Genomic DNA, 22,008 nt, shown 5'->3' with positions numbered 1-22,008 from the left:
CTGCTTGTGACATAGAAGGCATTCTTGCCTCTTATAGGTTCAACGTTTCTTAGCACTTCGCGGAAATATCGCCAGAAATTATTTTTTCTTCCACACATAGCAGTGCCTGCTCAACGTCAAATAATACGAAGTGACATCACAGAACTCTTCAGATGAGGTATTAGCTGAAAGTTCACTACGAATATGATGAGAAAAAGCCGATTAACAATTGACGGAAATGAACGTCATACCAAAATATTTGCAAAATGCATATGAAGTGACAGCATTCGCATGGACGACATGGCGTGGTGCATAACAGACTGGTACATAATGACAAGGTTTCTCCGGAAGAAAGTTTTTACATCGATTTGTAAGTTTGGGGAGGGGGGAATTTGTGTCGCTTGCTGTCATCGGAAGTTAACCTATTTTCTTCACCTTTACTAATGTTACAGTTGTGGATTTTTCGCTTTTGCGTCTTTTTAGTGTTTATTTCGTTATTTTTCTTGTTTTACGACAAACTGCAGATGTTCCACGTCGACTTGGATATTTTTTTTCCATTGAGTGTTCTCTTATAAGAGAAGCCAGACAGCCAAAAGGGAAACTGGTTTGGGTTTTACAATAACTGCATAGAGCTGATGCCTATTTTGTGTGTACAGTAAATAAGAGCGTAAATTGATGACACACTTTTCATTAAATAACATATTATTAACTGAAAAAGTCAGCTTTATTGAACAAGAAAAATACAGTTAATTATTATGTTATTTACTACATAGGGAAAAATAGAGTTGATAAGATAATAATAATGTTTTACAGCTTATCACCTGTCACAAAAGATTACTTATAAATATTTTTTGATGTATTTGTGAGTATATGTTTTTGTTAGCAATGTCAGTGTTCTGAAATGCTGTTTCTCTTCATATCAGTTCGCTAAACAAAATTGACAGAGAGCATCCATTGTGAAGTTTGCTTTGGCCATTAACCTTACAGTTACCAGTTCCTCATTTCCGATGCTATACTCGTACTTTTTGTATCACAGATGGTGTCTCAAAACTTCACTTTCCCGATCTGGCATTGAGTTAAGAGAATTGACATCGTGTTGACGTTTTTTCTAGTCTGGACACCCACCAACACCCACCACTTAATGCTGACATTATGTACCATTCCACTGATATCTAGTATGAATGCAAGTGTGGAAATAACTTGAGGTTTGACAATATCCCCATCACACCGTATCAACTCTAACCATGCGACCAATGAAAAGGCAGAATGGAAGACTAATCTAAAAGCATTGTGTTTCACATGCATGCAAGTTTATGTTCGTTTACTTACTAATGTTTTTTTCGTCACATTGAAGAATTATCACAAACATGTCACCCTTGGTAAGATTTCTTAAAATTAAATATCAGTTAACGACACATCAGCTGTAACAGTCTCTAAGAGGTCCTAGCATGAAAGATAATGGTGGGTTTAGATGGTGGCCTTAGACGAGATGGCTGTGTGTGTGTGTGTGTGTGTGTGTGTGTGTGTGTGTGTTATGATGTTGAAGGGTTAGGTTTGTGTCCTACAATCAGCTTTTTTTTCGTCTTCGTGTTTGTAACAGATTCTGAGAGCGACAATGATATTTGTATTCTTACTTGTTACAAATATATGACCGCTTTTTTGCGACTGTGTCGCGATTTTGTAAACATAAACGTTTCTGTTCGCACTTGTGATCGGCACTTCTTGCAGAAGGCGTGCTACAAAATGTAAACTGAAGAGGTTCTGAATTATTCCTGACTTTCCTCATCAACATCAAGTTCTGTTTTACAAACTTTGATTATATGCATATGATGACAAATTTGATAGGCTTCTCTCATTGATTTTGGTAAAACAAATTTGTTACTGATTGACAATACATTGCAAATAATTAGTACCATCGTCAAGTAAATGCCCAATCATTACAAATGCTAGAAATTATCAGATTTGAAAAAAAAAAAATTATCGCTGCTAAGTAGTAAGGAGTGGCTGTAATGTGCCCAGTGGTTATGAATCTGGTATGCCGTTTAATTTCACTAATATATGTGTATCAGTATAGCATATGTCAGTATAGCATATTTCTATCTGTGCCACCTTTTCGTTGGAGTGAGCCAAGTTAATGTGTGCCTGTCATTATAACAATGCATTTAGTATGTAACCCACAATTATCGGCTCTTGTGATCCTCTCCTTGTAAGGAAGACAGAAAATTAATTTATTTGAAAGTGAAGGTAAGAAAGGATAGTGAAATTCGTGTGCTTTTTGTACCTCAGGATTAATACATGCGTATCCCTCAAGTAAATAAAATTACAATAGAGAAGGCTACAAGATTGAAGAAATAGTTATTCTGAATCTGATCTGCCTGAAACATGGTTATTAAACGCTTTGGATTCAGAAGAAATTCCTCTGGTCAGTAGAAGCCAGTAGCAACCGTTCAGTTTGTCGCAACTCGAACAGCTTTCACCCAGTCATAAACTATGGGAACATGAGAATGGCTGCGTCGACCGCGTTTGTGTGGTTCAAACGGTTGCAACCGTATCTCAAAAGAACCTAGGCTGTTTAGACTTGATCCCACAACAGTTCACGAAAATGCCGACCCAAGACACCAAGGAGTCTGCTTTTGGGGACGAATCCATTTTGGGGCAGCTTCCTCTATTCCTCGCTTGTCATAAATATTTGCTGTTTATTTCAGAATATGATGCGATTTCAGAGAGTCTAGTTAGGCAGCAACCTATGACTACAGCTTAAATGACGTTTATATTCTTCGTTGTCCTAAATATTTATCTGTTTTTTGTGCGAATATATTGCGATTTCGAAGATCAACTCACTTAATTTATTTCAATCTTTTGTTCGTCCCCAATATTACCGCTGGAACTAATCATGCTGAATTTACTGCGATCGTCAAAGTTGCAAAAACAAAGCGGCAATACATAGCTCGTGTAACTCAGTTTAAAATGTAAACTCACACCAGAATGAAACAGCGCTTTTCGATTCGTCTTCTAGTTCTGATTTTTCATTGATCGCTTGGTTTGAGCTAAAATGGCATGGTGGGAATGTTGTTAGACTTCGTGTTACTTTAACTCATGCAGTGTGAATGGCCCTTAATTATAGTAAACAAAATTTTGATGTTGTTGTTTGCTCATTTTGTATTGCCATGAAGTGTCGTCATTAGGGAAATTAAATCCGAAAAACGAAAGCAAAAAAGAAATCTGTTGCACAGAAATAAGATTTTTGAGAACTATCATTTGGGGCCCCATACTGAGCAGTGATACGAAAATTACAACTGTTAACAGCAGAGTAACTGCGAAATTGATCTTGCAAGGAAGAACTATATCAAGAAATCAATATTACAGCGAACTACAAAGCTAATCCTAGACAGCGTCGCATTGTATCCATTAATGGGTAACTGAAGTTTTTAGTATAGCAGGTCATGCCCTGGGTTAATGTGGTGACTGTAATGTCTCACGTCACGACTGTACATCAAGTAGTAGACCAAAGATAATTTATTATTAATCGTCTGTGCCTCATATAGAATTCTCTCTAATGCAGTATTGAGTGCACATGTGTGAAGTCTCCACTTCATAGTGACGTCGCCTAATGTTTCATTCCGCTCCGCACCGTTGACTCTAGTGTGAAGTGTCCATTATCCAACTTTATTTTGTTTAAACGTTGTAACAAAATTTTCGCGTACTATGTAATGTATGACATATTACCATTAAAATTATAAAAATGTTTTCTAGCTCCTATTTTTATAATGCAGAAAAAGTTACAGACAAAATCATTCTTGCATAAAGGGGCTTATTTGAGGAAGTCGAGGTGCTAAAGTTCGCTCGCGATTCGTTATTCTCATGTTATTGGTTGTTTTACTTGTTTGTAGTATAACTCTGGAAATACGATTTGCCGGTAGCATGGATGGATTACGTGTTCGAATTGTAGCAGACGACTGACGGTAGGTATGGAAATACTGTTTTATTTGTAGTGCAGGCAACGTATAGAGCTGATGACAGCCAAGAATTTGGGGTTAAATATTTTTTGGTGATTCTATATTATGCGATATCTTTGCTTCTCGTAAATTCACAAAACGATCGTCGTTTTCCACGCAAAATAATAATAAACAAAATATTTTCCTCGCGATGTTCATATTCGCAAGATTACCAGTAGTTTAACAATTACTCGAAATAATGGGCTTTGAGCAATTTTCAGGTGGGCGTTTATGTGATTTACAGATACGTCAGATATTTATAAGACGAACTTTCGTATTCCATTCATACACAAAATAGAATCATTTAAAAACATATGGGCGTCAACTTGCACATAGGTGAAATCAAAAACTTGAAAACTCTCGTAAAATAATTATTGATAACACATTATTGGGGGGTAATTAGTTTACAAAAATGTTTGTGGGGTCCCAATGTGGGGGGGGAAAAAAAAATCATCGTTGATGCTGCACCAGTGATACAAAGTGTGTAAATTTTACTAACTTGCAAATTGTATCCTAGTTAATACAGTGCCAAATTGAAAGAGACTTCGTCAAAGCAAGCAAATAACTAACATAGAAACAATTCCTCTTCCTGATCATGACATAAAGTTAGGATAAATAACATTGTCCCTTATAGTATGGACACTCTTCACTGGAAATTGGAGTAGTTGACTCCAGGGCAAATGGTTTTTAAGAATAGTTTACAAGGGATAGCTGGGAGTGAAATTTGTAGTGAACCAAATGTTAACATGAAATTTACTCTGTTCAGTGACAGTTTCATAGCAGTATTTGAAAATATCTTTCTACATAAGGTCATGAGAAACGACACTAAACATCCACGTAAAATAATAATAATAATAATAATCATATGAATCACTACAGGGATCAACATTTCTTGTGAAAGGAAAGGGAAATATCTGTTGGCAAGAAAGAGTAGAGGTCTTGCAACAGTTGCACTCTAGAAAGCCTAATCAAAATTAACAAGAAAGGTGATTAAAAAATAAAGGAATATGCACATAATATCAGAAATAAATATTTCTAACAACAGACTTTAGGCTATATGCAACATAATGAAATGAGACAGGATAAACAGCCACAGAACAGGAACTGAATGGAAGGCCTATAAATGATTCACAGATACCGATTTATTTAAAAATCATTTCTTAAATATACTATAGGGACAAGCACTTGTACATAGAAATTACTGCAGTATATTGAAAAAGTAACTTCAAAGTTCCATCAAATGAATTTGTCACAAACTTCTCCATCTGAAATTTAGAGAATTATTTATTCTGCCAAGAACAGAAGCTCACCAGGTTTTGATGGTTTTTACAATAGAGTGCTAAAGATTTGTTCCCATAGAATAAGCACGGTATTATCTTAAATATGTAATGCTCGGAGGTGGTGGTGTTATGGTGTGGTTGTTTTTCATGGAGGCGGCTTGCATCCCTTGTTTCACGTGGCACTATCACAGCACAGGCCTGCACTGGTGTTTTAAGCACCTTACTGCTTCCCACTGTTGAAGAGCAATTTGGGGATAGCGATTGCATGTTTCAACGCGATCGAACACAGTGTCACAAAGAAAAACAAACTATTGGAAAGAGTAACAAGGGGTATTTCACAAACTTAACAATACTCCATCAAAACATGCAATCAATAAAAAAAATGCAACTGTTAGAAGTTTAAATCCAATCTCTGAACTGCACAGTAGTTTGTATTACTGAGCACTGGTGTAGACACACACAAATCCAACATGTAGTATTATCATTGTATGAAAGGGCAAACTCTTACTGCAGAACTACAAGAGGTGGAGGATCATGCATTTATATCAGAAAAGGAAAACAGTTCAAATCAAGATATGACCTCAGTACACTAAGTGAAGAGAAACACTTTGAAATATCAGCTATTGAATTAAGAGGGCTTGATATCACCAAGAAATTAATCAGTGTGTGTGTGTGTGTGTGTGTGTGTGTGTGTGTGTGTGTGTGTGTGTGTGTGTGTGTGTGTGTGTGTGTGTGTGTGTGTGTGTGTATAGATCTCTCAGTGGTAGTTTGGACACTTTTTTTCAATAAGTTAACAGAAGTTCTAGATAAAGTCTCAAGTACTAATATCAACATAATTCTGTGTGGGGACATTAACATCAACACTAACATCATAAATGAATCCAGCAGCACCTTCATAAACATCCTTCAAAGTTTTGGCGTGTCCCTATTGGTCAATAGTGCAACAAGGGTTAGCACAAAGACTACATCAGTAATTGACCATGTGGCCACAAATATGGACAGGGAAAAACATGATGTAGCTGTAAAAGATCTCAGACTATCAGACCATCTCTGTCAAATAACAACAGTAAAGTCAGGCATCGAATAATTCCCTAAACTACAAGCCTACAAAATACATCTATCAGAAAGCAAAATAAAATATTTTTATCAGTACTAGAAAAACATAGCTGGGATGAAGTGTATAGGGAAACCAGTGTGAACATGAAATTCTCTAAATTCTCCATATTGTTTAAATTGAACTTTGAAAAAGCATTTCCAAAAGTATGCATGTCTGTATCAACATCTCGCAAAAACAGATGGATAACAGCAAGTATTATAAAGTCCTCCCAAACACTTAAGCACCTCAGTTCCATGAAAAATATTTGCAATGATCCAGAATTCTTAAATTTCTATCATAGATACAAAAAGATCTATGGAAAGGTGCTGATTGGTGCAAAAAAAGTCATTTAATGACAAAGTAATATACGGTATAATGCAGAGAATAAAAGCAAAGCAGTTTGGGGTGTTATAAAAAAAGGAAACGGGGAGAGGCAAACAAATGCAGACTGACATACTGCTAAGGGAGGGGGATAAAGTAATAAATGATCCATAGCACTTTGCAAACTATGTAAATGAATATTTTTCATGTATTGCAGAGAAGTGACAACAGAAGTTCCCCCCAAACAAATATAACACCTGTAAATAATGTTGCACTAAATACAATGTTGTTACTGCCAACCACGGAGAAAGAACAATTCAAAAAATAAAAAGTCAGTAGGCTTAGATGAAGTTCCAATGTGTTTACTGAAAAAATGCATAGGGATTATACAAGGCCCCTTAATAAATGAGTCCTTCGTGTCACAGACATTTACAGAGCAGTTAAAACAGGCAAGAGTTGAACCTTTGCTTAAGAAAGGTAATGCAGAAGACATAGAAAATTACTGGCCCATTTCCCTGCTGTCGGCCTTCTCAAAAATAATAGAAGCAGTTATGAAAGACAGACTAATGAATTTCCTAAATAATTACAATCTTTTAAGCGAAACACAATTTGGTTTCCGAAGTCAGCCATAGTAGAATTCATTAAAGTTGTACTTGATGATCTTGATAAAGATGAGTGTGTCGCAGTCATATTTTTGGATCTATCTAAGGCATTTGATCCAGTCGACCAAAAGATTCATCATCATCATTTAAGACTGATTATGCCTTTCAGCGTTCAGTCTGGAGCATAGCCCCCTTACAAAATTCCTCCATGTTCCCCTATTCAGTGCTAAAATTGGTGCCTCTTTTGATGTTAAAGCTATTACTTGAAAATCATTCTTAACCGCATCCAGGTACCTTCTCCTTGGTCTGCCCCGACTCCTCCTACCCGCTACTGCTGAACCCATGAGTCTCTTGGGTAACCTTGCTTCTCCCATGCGTGTAACATGACCCCACCATCTAAGCCTGTTCGCCCTGACTGCTACATGTACAGAGTTCATTCCCAGTTTTTCTTTGATTTCCTCATTGTGGACACCCTCCTGCCATTGTTCCCATCTACTAGTACCTGCAATCACCCTAGCTACTTTCATATCCGTAACCTCAACCTTGTTGATAAAGTAACCCGAATCCACCCAGCTTTCGCTCCCATACAACAAAATTGGTCGAAAGATTGAACGGTGCACAGATAACTTAGTCTTGGTACTGACTTCCTTCTAGCAGAAGAGAGTAGATCGTAGCTGAGTGCTCACTGCACTAGCTTTGCTACACCTCCTTCCAGTTCTTTCACTATGCTGCCATGCTGTGAGAATATGCATCCTAAGTACTTGAAACCGTCCACCTGTTCTAACTTTGTTCCTCCTATTTGGCACTCAACCTGTTTATATTTCTTTCCCACTGACATTACTTTCGTTTTGGAGATGCTAATCTTCATACCATAGTCCTTACATTTCTGATCTAGCTCTGAAATATTACTTTGTAAACTTTCAATCGAATCTGCCATCACAACTAAGTCATCTGCATATGCAAGACTGCTTATTTTGTGTTCACATATCGTAATCTCACCCAGCCAGTCTATTGTTTTCAATATATGATCCATAAATAATATGAACAACAGTGGAGACAGGTTGCAGCCTTGTCTTACCCCCGAAACTACTCTGAACCATGAACTTAATTTACCGTCAACTCTAACTGCTGCCTGACTCTCCATGTAAAGACCTTTAATTGCTTGCAAAAGTTTGCCACCTATTCCATAATCTCGTAGAACAGACAATAACTTCCTCCTAGGAACCCGGTCATATGCCTTTTCTAGATCTATAAAGCAAAGATACAATTCCCTGTTCCACTCATAACACTTCTCCATTATTTGCCGTAAGCTAAATATCTGGTCCTGACAACCTCTAAGAGGCCTAAACCCACACTGATTTTCATCCAATTGGTCCTCAACTAATACTCGCACTTCCCTTTCAACAATACCTGAGAAGATTTTACCCACAATGCTGATTGAAGAGATACCTCTGTAGTTGTTACAATCTTTTCTGTTTCCATGTTTAAAGATTGGTGAGATTACTGCTTTTGTCCAGTCTGATGGAACCTGTCCCGACTCCAACGCCATTTCAATTATCCTGTGTAGCCATTTAAGACCTGTAATTCCACTGTATTTGAAGAGTTCTGACTTAATTTCATCCACTCCAGCTGCTTTATTGCGCTGCAATCTATTGACCATTTTCTCCACTTCCTCAAATGTAATCCTATTTCCATCATCATTCCTATCCCATTCTGCCTCGAAATCTGAAACAATACTGGTCGTATTTTCACCTACATTGAGCAACTCTTCAAAATATTCCCTCCGTCTGCCCAAGGCATCCACAGGATTCACCAGCAGTTTTCCTGACCTGTCCAAAATACTTGTCATTTCCTTCTTACCTCCCTTTCGAAGACTGCTAATTACACTCCAGAATGGTTTTCCAGCAGCTTGGCCCATAGTCTCCAGCCTGTTGCCAAAGTCTTCCCAAGATTTCTTCTAGAATGCTGCAATTACTGTTTGGCTTTGTTTCTTTCTTCAACATAACTTTCTCTGTCTACCTGAGTTCTAGTATGTAGCCATTTTTGATACGCCTTCGTTTTCCTTTTACAGGGTGCCTTGACTGCGTCATTCCACCAAGCTGTTTGCTTCATCCTACCTTTACACAACACTGTTCCAAGACATTCTTTAGCCACTTCTACATCTATATCAATACTCCGCAAGCCACCTGACGGTGTGTGGTGGAGGGTACTGTGTCCCTGTACCTTGTCCATTCCTTTTCCAGTGACTGTAATTGACTACATTCAACTAACTGGTACCATTCTGAGATCCCTGACATGTACTTGTGCCTCATTTCCTTATCCTGAAGTTTCTCCACTCTTATCCTCCTACATATGGACATGACCTCCTGCACTTTCGGTCACACAATCCCAATTTTACTGCAGATTAATTAATGATCAGTGTCATCAAAGAATCCCCTGAATACACGTGTGTCCTTCACAGCCTTCCTGAATTCCTGATCTGTTATTATATAGTCAATGACAGATCTGGTTCCCCTGCCTTCCCAAGTACACCGGCGAATGTTCTTATGTTTAAAAAAGGAGTTTGTGATTACTAAGCCCATACTGGCACGGAAATCCAGGAGTTGTTTCCCGTTCCTGTTGGCCTCCATATCCTCTCCAAATTTACCCATAACCTTTTCATACCCTTCTGTTCGGTTTCCAATCCTGGCATTAAAATCCCCCATGAGCAGAACACTGTCCTTGTCCATGACTCTAACAACTACATCACTGAGTGCCTCATAAAAACTATCCATCTTATCTTGATCTGTCCCTTCACAATGCGAATATACTGACACAATCCTAATTTTCTTGCTAGACACTGTCAAATCTATCCACATGTGTCGTTCGTTTACATACCTTATTGCAACTACGCTGTGTTCCATTTCTTTCCTGATGTAAAGCCCTACACCCCATTGTGCTATTCCTGCTTTGACTCCTGACAGGTAGACCTTGTATTCTCCCACTTCCTCTTCCTTCTCACCCCTTACCCGAATGTCACTAACAGCTAAAACGTCCAGCCCCATCTTACTTGCAGCCTCTGCCAGCTCTACCTTCTTCCCTGAGTAGCCCCCATTGATATTAATAGCTCCCCATCTCATTAACAATTGTTTGCCAAGTCATGTCTTAGGAGTCCCTGGTTTGTCAGTTAGAGGTGGGACTCCGTAACCTCCAAAGGTCCGAGGCATTTTGCTCTGATTGTTGCCAGCATCGTATTTAAAGTACCAGGGAAGCCGGTTGCTAGCCTTACTTGTCCCGAGTCCCATTGTGTTTTACCCCTAATGGTTGAGGGACTAACCGGTGGGTTTGGTAGTCTCTGCCGTATGAGCACAAAGGTGACCGCGACTCAGAATATGTCTGAGATGCCCAGCCTTCTTCCAAAGTAACTGGTATCCCGACTGTCAGGACCACTTACTTGGCCACTCGTACGTTGCCTGTGGTTCACGAACTAGGACATGACTACAGGAACCCACACCATGAACCACGACCAAAAGATTCTATTAAATAAATTATAAACATTAGGAATAAGAGGGATAGCTAACGACTGGTTTCGATCATACCTAGCAGATAGGGTACAAAGAGTAGAGATAACACGTACTTCAAATAGATCTAAACATTTAGTGAAACACTTATCAGAACCAAAATTTACATTAATATAGGGATTCCGTGAGGTAGCATATTAGGACCAATGCTGTTCGTGATATACATCAATGACTTCCCCAGTAGTGTTACTCATGGTGAAAAATTCCTCTTTGCCGATGACAGCAATATTATAGTCACTGAGAAAACAAGAGAACTCCTTGCTGAGAAAGCAAAATGAAACTCTCAAAGAAGTTTTTGTTTGGTCAATAAGTAATAAAGTGACATTGAACATAAAGAAAACTAATGCCATGAATTTCAGTTTGAAGTAGAAAAAAGACAATGTTAAATTTAAATGGCACCTGTGAAGTCTGTGTAACAGATGCAAAATTTCTAGGAATGAATATTGATATCCAGTTGAAGTGGTGTGAACACACAAAGGTACTTGAAAACAGAATGTAATCATCATGTTATGCCCTTAGAATCCTATCATCAGTGTGTAACATGCAGTGTCTTTTAGTTACATATTATTCATATGTGTACTCAATTCTTAGGTATGGAATTCTTTTTTGGGGAACAAATGCACAAAATATGAACACAATTTTCAAACTCCAGTAAATAGCCATAAGAATAATAACCAAAAATACTAGTCGAGCTCATTGTAAAGATCTGTTCAGAACACTGGGGATTTTAACTGCTCCATGTGAATACATTTACCTGTCAGTCGTACACATCAAAAATAACATTGGTAATTGCTGCACAACAGCTCTGTCCATGACCATTCAACGAGAGAGAGATTCATCTTACATTTACCAAAAAAAAAAAAAAAAAAAAACACATAAAACTCAAAACGGCATTTTCTACCAAGGAATAAAGCTGTATAATAAATTTCCAAAAGAGATTAAAGAAATTGCAAAAATACACTTATTTAAAAAGGCAGCTAAAAAGTACCTGTTATGCAATACATTTTATACATTGAAGGATTACTTAGTTAAAACAGAGTAGGGGTTTGATAAAAAATGTTATACAAATAATAAAATAATAATAATAATAATAATAATAATAAACCCCATGGAGGCCTGGGAAAAGAATAAGCCTCTGATATGTAAAAGGCGACGAAAAGAACAAACCACTAATAGGGCTAACCCCCCTTTTAGTGTGATTAGTTGGTTCAGGACAGAACTAATGAAGCCTCGAACAAGAGCTGTCACGGTCGGGGACGATACTTGAACCCTATGCCCATCCACAATGGTAACAACACTGCTAGACACACAGAAAATGGTTTAAATCCGAATAGAGGTGTTTTGCAGGATATGCTTCCTGTAACCACTCTAGAAGGAAAACAAAGACAGAGGATGAGATGGTTAGATGATGTTAGCTGACATCTCATGTTCTGTTATTACCAAGCAACAAATTTAGGAACCAACACAACTGGATACTGATCACAAGTATACACAACATTGAAACTTCCTGGCAGATTAAAACTGTGTGCCGGACTGAGACTCAAACTCGGGACCTTTGCAACATGAAGTCACCCGAGCAATTAATTCTACGCACAATTGGAAAGCCCCTGGAAAAGATAAAATAGCAAATTTCTGGCTATAGAAGTTCACCTGAACACATTCACATTGAACTACATTATTTAACAGTTACATTGCAGACCCATACACAATTCCTGATACACTTGCACAAGAAATAACTTACCTGAAACCTAAAGATAAGCAGACACAGCAAACCCAGCAAAATATCGCCCCATAACATGCCTACCACCAATATACAAAATATTAACTTCAGTCATTACACAGAACAAAATTATAAATGAAGAACAAAAAGGCTGCTGTAAAGGAGCACGAGGATGTAAAGAGCAACTGATAATAGGTGCAGAGGTGACATATCAAGCTAAAACTAAACGATTACCAAAAAGCTTTTGATAGTGTACCCCACTCATGGTCACTACAAATAATGGAAATATACAAAGTAGATCCTAAATTGAACCAGAGGCTCAGACGATTCTGCGGAGAGCTGGGGTGCAAATTTCTCGGCCTCCGCTATCGGGTGGAGAAATGTAGGGTCCCTCTGAATAGGTCAGGCGTGCACTACACGCCGGAAGCGGCTACGAGGGTAGCGGAGTACATGTGGAGTGCACATGGGTTTTTTTTTAGGTTAGGAAATTCCCTCCCTAGGCCCGACAAGATGCCTCCTGAGACACGGCAAGGCAGGAGTAGGCAAAATGCAACAGGGAATAACAATAGTAATGTGCTAATAGTAAACTGCAGGAGCATCTATAGAAAGGTCCCAGAACTGCTCTCATTAATAAACGGTCACAACTCCCATATAGTACTAGGGACAGAAAGTTGGCTGAAACCACATGTAAACAGTAATGAAATCCTAAACTCAGATTGGAATGTATACCGCAGAGACAGGTTGGACAGTGAAGGGGGAGGTGTGTTTATAGCGATAAGAAGTGCAATAGTATCGAAGGAAATTGACGGAGATTCGAATTGTGAAATGATTTGGGTGAAGGTCACGGTTAAAGCAGGCTCAGACATGGTAATTGGATGTTTCTATAGGCCCCCGACCTCAGCAGCTGTTGTGGCTCAGCACCTGAAGAATAATTTGGAAAATATTTCGAGTAGATTTCCCCACCATGTTATAGTTCTGGGTGGAGATTTTAATTTGCCGAATATAGACAGGGAGACTCAAACATTCATAACGGGTGGCAGGGACAAAGAATCCAGTGAAATATTTTTAAGTGCTTTATCTGAAAACTACCTTGAGCAGTTAAACAGAGAACCGACTCGTGGCGCTAACATATTAGACCTTCTGGTGACAAACAGACCCGAACTATTTGAATCAGTTAATGCAGAACAGGGAATCAGTGATCATAAAGCGGTTACTGCATTGATGATTTCAGCTGTAAATAGAAATATTAAAAAAGGTAGGAAGATTTTTCTGTTTAGCAAAAGTGACAAAAAGCAGATTACAGAGTACCTGACGGTTCAACACAAAAGTTTTGTCTCAAGTACAGATAGTGTTGAGGATCAGAGGACAAAGTTCAAAACCATCGTACAATATGCGTTAGATGAGTATGTGCCAAGCAAGATCGTAAGAGTTGGGAAAGAGGCACCGTGGTACAACAACCGAGTTAGAAAACTGCTGCGGAAGCAAAGGGAACTTCACAGCAAACATAAACATAGCCAAAGCCTTGCAGACAAACAAAAATTACGCGAAGCGAAATGTAGTGTGAGGAGGGCTATGCAAGAGGCTTTCAATGAATTCGAAAGTAAAGTTCTATGTACTGACTTGACAGAAAATCCTAAGAAATTTTGGTCCTATGTCAAAGCGGTAGGTGGATCAAAACAAAATGTCCAGACACTCTGTGACCAAAATGGTACTGAAACAGAGGAAGACAGACTAAAAGCCGAAATACTAAATGTCTTCTTCCAAAGCGGTTTCACAGAGGAAGACTGCACTGTGCTTCCTTCTCTAGATTGTCGCACAGTTGACAAAATGGTAGATATCGAAATAGACGACAGAGGGATAGAGAAACAATTAAAATCGCTCAAAAGAGGAAAGGCTGCTGGTCCTGATGGGATACCAGTTCGATTTTACACAGAGTACGCGAAGGAACTTGCCCCCCTTCTTGCAGCGGTGTACCGTAGGTCTCTAGAAGAGCGAAGCGTTCCAAAGGATTGGAAAAGGGCACAGGTCATCCCCGTTTTCAAGAAGGGACGTCGAACAGATGTGCAGAACTATACACCTATATCTCTAACGTCGATCAGTTGCAGAATTTTGGAACACGTATTATGTTTGAGTATAATGTCTTTTCTGGAGACTAGAAATCTACTCTGTAGGAATTTGCATGGGTTTCGAAAAAGATGATCTTGTGAAACCCAGCTCACGCAATTCGTCGACGAGACTCAGAGGGCCATAGACACGGGTTCACAGGTAGATGCCGTGTTTCTCAACGTCCGCAAAGCATTTGATACAGTTCCCCACAGTCGTTTAATGAACAAAGTAAGAGCATACGGACTATCAGATCAATTGTGTGATTGGATTGAGGAGTTCCTAGATAACAGAACACAGCATGTCATTCTCAATGGAGAGGTCTTCCGAAGTAAGAGTGATTTCAGGTGTGCCGCAGGGGAGTGTCATAGGACCGTTGCTATTCACAGTATACATAAATGACCTGGTGGATGACATTGGAAGTTCACTGAGGCTTTTTGCAGATGATGCTGTGGTGTATCGAGAGGTTGCAACAATGGAAATTGTACTGAAATGCAGGAGGATCTGCAGCGAATTGACGCATGGTGCACGGAATGGCAATTGAATCTCAATTTAGACAAGTGTAATGTGATGCGAATACATAGAAAGATAGGTCCCTTATCATTTAGCTACAAAATAGCAGGTCAGCAACTGGAAGCAGTTAATTCCATAAATTATCTGGGAGTTCGCATTAGGAGTGATTTAAAATGGAATGATCATATAAAGTTGATCGTCAGTAAAGCAGATGCCAGACTGAGATTCATTGGAAGAATCCTAAGGAAATTCAATCCGACAACAAAGGAAGTAGGTTACAGTACGCTTGTTCGCCCACTGCTTGAATACTGCTCAGCAGTGTGGCATCCGCACCAGATAGGGTTGATAGAAGAGATAGAGAAGATCCAACGGAGAGCAGCGCGCTTCGTTACAGGATCATTTAGTAATCGCGAAAGCATTACGGAGATGATTGCTAAATTCCAGTGGAAGACTCTGCAGGAGAGACGCTCAGTAGCTCGGTACGGGCTTTTGTTAAAGTTTCAAGAACATACCTTCACCGAAGAGTCAAGCAGTATATTGCTCCCTCGTACGTATATCTCGCGAAGAGACCATGAGGATAAAATCAGAGAGATTAGAGCCCACACAGAAGCATACCGACAATCCTTCTTTCCACGTACAATACGAGACTGGAATAGAAGGGAGAACCGAGAGAGGTACTCAGGGTACCCTCCGCCACACACCGTCAGGTGGCTTGCGGAGTATGGATGTAGATGTAGATGATACAGTTACTTAATATAGTAATGATAGATTGGAAAACCACACTTAATATCCAAACGAATTCAAATAATATCACATCACAGCCAATACAGATTAAGCGTGGAATATACCAAGGAGATCCATTAAGTCCTTTCTGGTTCTGCCTTGCACTGAACCAACTATCCAACATGCCAAATAATACAAATTATGGATATAATATTACTGGAACATACCAACACAAAATCACACATTTGCTATACATGGATGATCTAAAACTACTGGCAGCAACAAATCAGCAACTCAACCAATTGCTAAAGATAACAGAAGTATTCAGCAATGATATAAATATGGCTTTTGGAACAGACAAATGTAAGAAAAATATCAGTCAAGGGAAAACACACGAAACAAGATGATTACATGTTTGATAACCACAGCGACTGCATAGAAGCGATGGAAAAAACAGATGCCTATAAATATCTAGGATACAGACAAAAATAGGAATAGATAATACAAATATTAAAGAAGAACTAAAAGAAAAATATAGCCAAAGACTAACAAAAATACTGAAAACAGAATTGACAGCAAGAAACAAGACAAAAGCTATAAATACTTATACTATACCAATGTTGACCACCTCATTTGGAGTAGTGAAATAAGAGTAACACAGACCTAGAAGCACTCAATACACTTACACGATCACAGTGCCACAAATATAGAATACATCACATACATTCAGCAACAGAAAGCTTCACATTAAGCAGAAAGGAAAGAGGAAGGGGATTTATCAACATAAAAAACCTACATTATGGACAGGTAGACAATTTAAGAATATTCTTTATAGAATGAGCAGAAACTAGCAAAATACACAAAGCAATCACTCATATAAATACTTCGGCTACACCATTGCAATTTCATAACCACTTCTACAACCCTTTAGATCAAATAACATCAACAGATATGAAGAAAGTAAATTGGAAAAAGAAAACACTACATGGCAAGCACCTCTTTCATCTAACAGCCACACATCGATCAAGACGCATCCAACACATGGCTAAGAAAAGGCAATATATATAGCTTGGTACGGGCTTTTGTTAAAGTTTTGAGAACATACCTTCACCGAAGAGTCAAGCAGTATATTGCTCCCTCCTACGTATATCTCGCGAAGAGACCATGAGGATAAAATCAGAGAGATTAGAGCCTACACAGAAGCATACTGACAGTCCTTCTTTCCACGAACAATACGAGACTGGAATAGAAGGGAGAACCGATATAGGTACTCAGGGTACCCTCCGCAACACACCGTCATGTGGCTTGCGGAGTATGGATGTAGATGTAGGATGATTCATGATTGCATTACAGGATCAAATAATAAACACCAGATATTACAGCAAGCATATTATTAATGATCCCAATACCACAACAGATAAATGCGGAGTTTGCAAACAACAAATAGAAACAGTAGATCACATCACAAGTGGATGTACAATACTAGCAAACACAGAATACACCAGAAGACATGACAATGTAGCAAAAATAATACATCAACAACTTGCCATACAACATAAACTAATAAAACAACACATTCCCACATACAAGTATGCACCACAAAATTTACTGGAGAATGATGAATACAAATTATACTGGAACAGAACCATTATAACAGATGAAATCTCGTGTGGCTAGGGCCTCCCGTCGGGTAGACCGTTCGCCTGGTGCAGGTCTTTCGAGTTGATGCCACTTCGGCGACCTGCGTGTCGATGGGGATGAAACGATAATGATTAGGACAACACAACACCCAGTCCCTGAGCGGAGAAAATCTCCGACCCACCCGGGAATCGAACCCGGGACCTTAGGATTGACAGTCTGTCACACTGACCACTCAGCTACCAGGGCCGGACATTATAACAGATAAAACAACACCACATAACAAACCTGACATTATACTCACCAATAAAAAGAAGAAATCAACACAACTAATCGAAATATCCATACCACATACAACAAATATACAGAAGAAAACAGGAGACAAAATTGAAAAAAAAAAAAAAAAAATCCAACTGGCTGAGGAAGTCAAGGACATGTGGCATCAGGAGAAAGTTGACATTATGCCAATTATACTATCAACTACAGGAGTCATGCCACATGATATCCACCAGTACATCAACGCAATACAGCTACAGCCAAATGTATACAGGGTGTTACAAAAAGGTACGGCCAAACTTTCAGGAAACATTCCTCACACACAAAGAAAGAAAATATATTATGCGGACATGTGTCCGGAAACGCTTACTTTCCATGTTAGAGCTCATTTTATTAGTTCTCTTCAAATCGCATGAATCATGGAATGGAAACACACAGCAACAGAACGTACCAGTGTGACTTCACTTTGTTACAGGAAATGTTCAAAATGTCCTCCGTTAGCGAGGATACATGCATCCTACCCTACGTTGCATGTAATCCCTGATGCGCTGATGTAGCCCTGGAGAATGGCATATTGTATCACAGCCGCCCACAATACGAGCACGAAGAGTCTCTACATTTGGTACTGGGGTTGCGTAGACAAGAGCTTTCAAATGCCCCCATAAATGAAAGTCGAGAGGGTTGAGGTAAGGAGAGCGTGGAGGCCATGGAATTGGTCCACCTCTACCAAGCCATCGGTCACCGAATATGTTGTTGAGGAGTGTACGAACATTTCGCCTGAAATGTGCAGGAGCTCCATCGTGCATGAACCACATGTTGTGTCGTACATCCAACATTCCACATAACGTTCACTGTTCTTTTCCTTCTTTTTTTCTTTTCTATAAATACTTACCCCCAAGCTATGCATAGCACAATACTAACACCTCTTCCTCTTTCTGGTTTCAACATCTCGCTCATTATGGAGGGATGCGAACTCAATTTTTCAGGATAGCAAATTGAAAGTGGTGGTACAGAAAATGGCCCAGAGTGTCTCTCTCTCTCTCTCTCTCTCTCTCTCTCTCTCTCTCTCTCTCTCTCTCTCTCTCTCTCTCTCTGTCTCTGTCTCTGTCTGTGTGTCTGTGTCTCTGTGTGTGTGTGTGTGTGTGTGTGTGTGTGTGTGTGTGTTCAGTTTTTCAAGGCCTATCCATATGAGGGGGGTGCGATGGGGAGGTTCCCTTGTAAGTACCTGGTTTGCGTCTCTGCTGCTGCTACTACTTGGTTAATACAGATATGGCCTAAGAATAGAGACCTGTTTACAGTGAACACTGTTACTTTTCAAGCTGCCAACAGGACTTTTAAGTCCTTGAAAAGTATTTGAACCTTGACATGTTTTTTGTGTATGTAATATGCGGCTCCAAGTTGGTCAGTAAATTGTCATTACCAAGAAGCAACATGCAAGGTGGATATGCTTGATGTTGAAATCGCGAGGAGAGTGCTCAGCATTTCACACATTAGCAGGCACAGAAAGTGTAAAACTTAAAATTGTCGGTGAGTGGAAAATTTGCAGTACATTAGTTTTGTTACACAACAAGGTCTTCAGAATGGGTCGTTAATTAGCAGTTAGAAGTTTTAGCAGAGAGATTATGTACTCAGCCTTTTTTTATTTTGTGTCTTTATTTACTGTCTTGGAGTGAAGACTTAAATTGTGAACACGATAACAAGCTTTCTGAACATGCAGTGGAATAAAAAATTGTTTCCACATTAGCAAATTGTGATGTCAGGACCGTAGTTATATCCAAGGTAGTAAATGTGAATATAATTGCTGTAGTTGTTAAGGAAAGTGAAATTTAGAGCCTGTAATACAGATATTGTAGAAACAATGAGATTTCAGATGCAGGTGTAATAAATTGAGTATATTGTAACAGAAGAGGCATTGTTTACTGTATTTTTCTCTTTTCAGGTCAAGCAGAAATGTATCGCAAGGCAGTTTTATTAATGTTGGTAACCCACTTGTTGTATGCAGTATCAGATGACAAAGTTGACAAATTACATTCTCTAAAACTACCTCCATGCCAAGCATGCCGAGGTCTTGTTGCATCATTCAAGAAGGTAAATAGTATAACACTACTTTGAAATAATTACATTATTTGTGTGCTTAATCTTCTGTTAGTTGTGAAGGTAATTTTATTTGCTTGGACTGGTTTTGAGATCTTGGTCTCTCCTCAGTCCACTATATTAAGACCTTAGATACTCTAAAAGTTGTGAAACTAAATTATGACAGCCACTAAATTAGGACACAGGCTCATAAGTAACTGGGCACAAGGTACTCTTTCCTAAAATACACATTAATTTGCAATTTCTGTGTCATTTCATCCAGGGAAAGTTGACATATGGAAATTCCCTCCATACAACAAAATTTGAGGTTGGGAGAGTTATATGATTTCTCTATCTTGTGCTGCTGTCAATTCACACACAGTGTCATGTGTTCAGTGTAGGCAAGGTGGTTAAGTAGCAGTAGGTTGCTGCATATGACACAGTTTTATGTGGAAAACTGTACCAAATTGAAGAGTGCTAAGCAAACAGCTCACAAATGACAGATGTGTTATAATACCCTTGTTCCATGGAAAATAAAGTGAACTTAACTTAATTCTGATATTGAAGGGCAAGAAAATATTTTTGTGGCTTTTCTAAGATCTACATCTACATCTACATGACTACTCTGCAATTCACATTTAAGTGCTTGGTAGAGGGTTCATCAAACCACAATCATACTATCTCTCTACCATTCCACTCCCGAACAGCGAGCGGGAAAAACAAACACCTAAACCTTTCTGTTCGAGCTCTGATTTCTCTTATTTTATTCTGATGATCATTCCTACCTATGTAGGTTGGGCTCAACAAAATATTTTTGCATTCGGAAGAGAAGGTTGGTGACTGAAATTTTGTAAAATGGTCTCGCCGCGACGAAAAACGTCTATGCTGTAATGACTTCCATCCCAACTCGTGTATCATATCTGCCACACACTCTCCCCTATAACGTGATAATACAAAACGAGCTGCCCTTTTTTGCACCCTTTCGATGTCCTCCATCAATCCCACCTGGTAAGGATCCCACACCGCGCAGCAATATTCTAACAGAGGACGAACGAGTGTAGTGTAAGCTGTCTCTTTAGTGGACTTGTTGCATCTTCTAAGTGTCCTGCCAATGAAACGCAACCTTTGGCTCGCCTTCCCGACAATATTATCTATGTGGTCCTTCCAACTGAAGTTGTTCGTAATTTTAACACCCAGGTACTTAGTTGAATTGACAGCCTTGAGAATTGTACTACTTATCGAGTAATCGAATTCCAACGGATTTCTTTTGGAACTCATGTGGATCATCTCACACTTTTCGTTATTTAGCGTCAACTGCCACCTGACACACCATACAGCAATCTTTTCTAAATCACTTTGCAACTGATACTGGTGTTCGGATGACCTTACTAGACGGTAAATTACAGCATCATCTGCGAACAGTCTAAGAGAACTGCTCAGATTGTCACCCAGGTCATTTATATAGATCAGGAACAGTAGAGGTCCCAGGACGCTTCCCTGGGGAACACCTGATATCACTTCAATTTTACTCGATGATTTGCCGTCTATTACTACGAACTGCGACCTTCCTGACAGGAAATCACGAATCCAGTCGCACAACTGAGACGATACCCCATAGCTCCGCAGCTTGATTAGAAGTCGCTTATGAGGAACGGTGTCAAAAGCTTTCCGGAAATCTAGAAATACGGAATCAACTTGAGATCCCCTGTCGATAGCGGCCATTACTACGTGCGAATAAAGAGCTAGCTGCGTTGCACAAGAACGATGTTTCCTGAAGCCATGCTGATTATGTGTCAATAAATCGTTCCCTTCGAGGTGATTCATAATGTTTGAATACAGTATATGCTCCAAAACCCTACTGCAAACCGATGTCAATGATGTAAGTCTGTAGTTAAATGGATTACTCCTACTACCCTTCTTGAACACTGGTGCGACCTGCGCAATTTTCCAATCTGTAGGTACAGATCTATCGGTGAGCGAGCGGTTGTATATGAGTGCTAAGTAGGGAGCTATAGTATCAGCGTAATCTGAAAGGAACCTAATCGGTATACAATCTGGACCTGAAGACCTTCCCGTATCAAGCGATTTGAGTTGCTTCACAACCCCTAAGGTATCTACTTCTAAGAAAC

At 39.2% G+C, this 22,008-nt stretch overlaps 1 protein-coding gene across 4 annotated transcripts in view; it reads left to right on the top strand.

The window, feature by feature from the left end:
- The first annotated feature begins 3,845 nt into the window (after positions 1-3,845).
- LOC126299515 (cysteine-rich with EGF-like domain protein 2) overlaps positions 3,846-22,008 on the top strand; it is a 139,758-nt gene continuing 121,595 nt past the window's right edge. Inside the window, exons 1-2 of one of the 4 annotated variants that reach the window (XM_049991480.1) lie at positions 3,846-3,941; positions 19,746-19,894. In XM_049991480.1, coding sequence (XP_049847437.1) covers positions 19,757-19,894 — 138 coding nt within the window. In that variant the 5' untranslated portion in view covers positions 3,846-3,941; positions 19,746-19,756. Of the gene's footprint in view, positions 3,946-19,745; positions 19,895-22,008 lie in introns of all 4 variants that reach the window. The other 3 variants (XM_049991481.1, XM_049991478.1, XM_049991479.1) reach the window with 3 other exon arrangements.

Source organism: Schistocerca gregaria, chromosome X (assembly GCF_023897955.1).
Source record: "Schistocerca gregaria isolate iqSchGreg1 chromosome X, iqSchGreg1.2, whole genome shotgun sequence".
Lineage (NCBI taxonomy): Eukaryota > Metazoa > Arthropoda > Insecta > Orthoptera > Acrididae > Schistocerca > Schistocerca gregaria.
The sequence above is the reverse complement of the archived record's forward strand: the minus strand, read 5'-3'. Positions and strand labels throughout refer to the sequence as shown.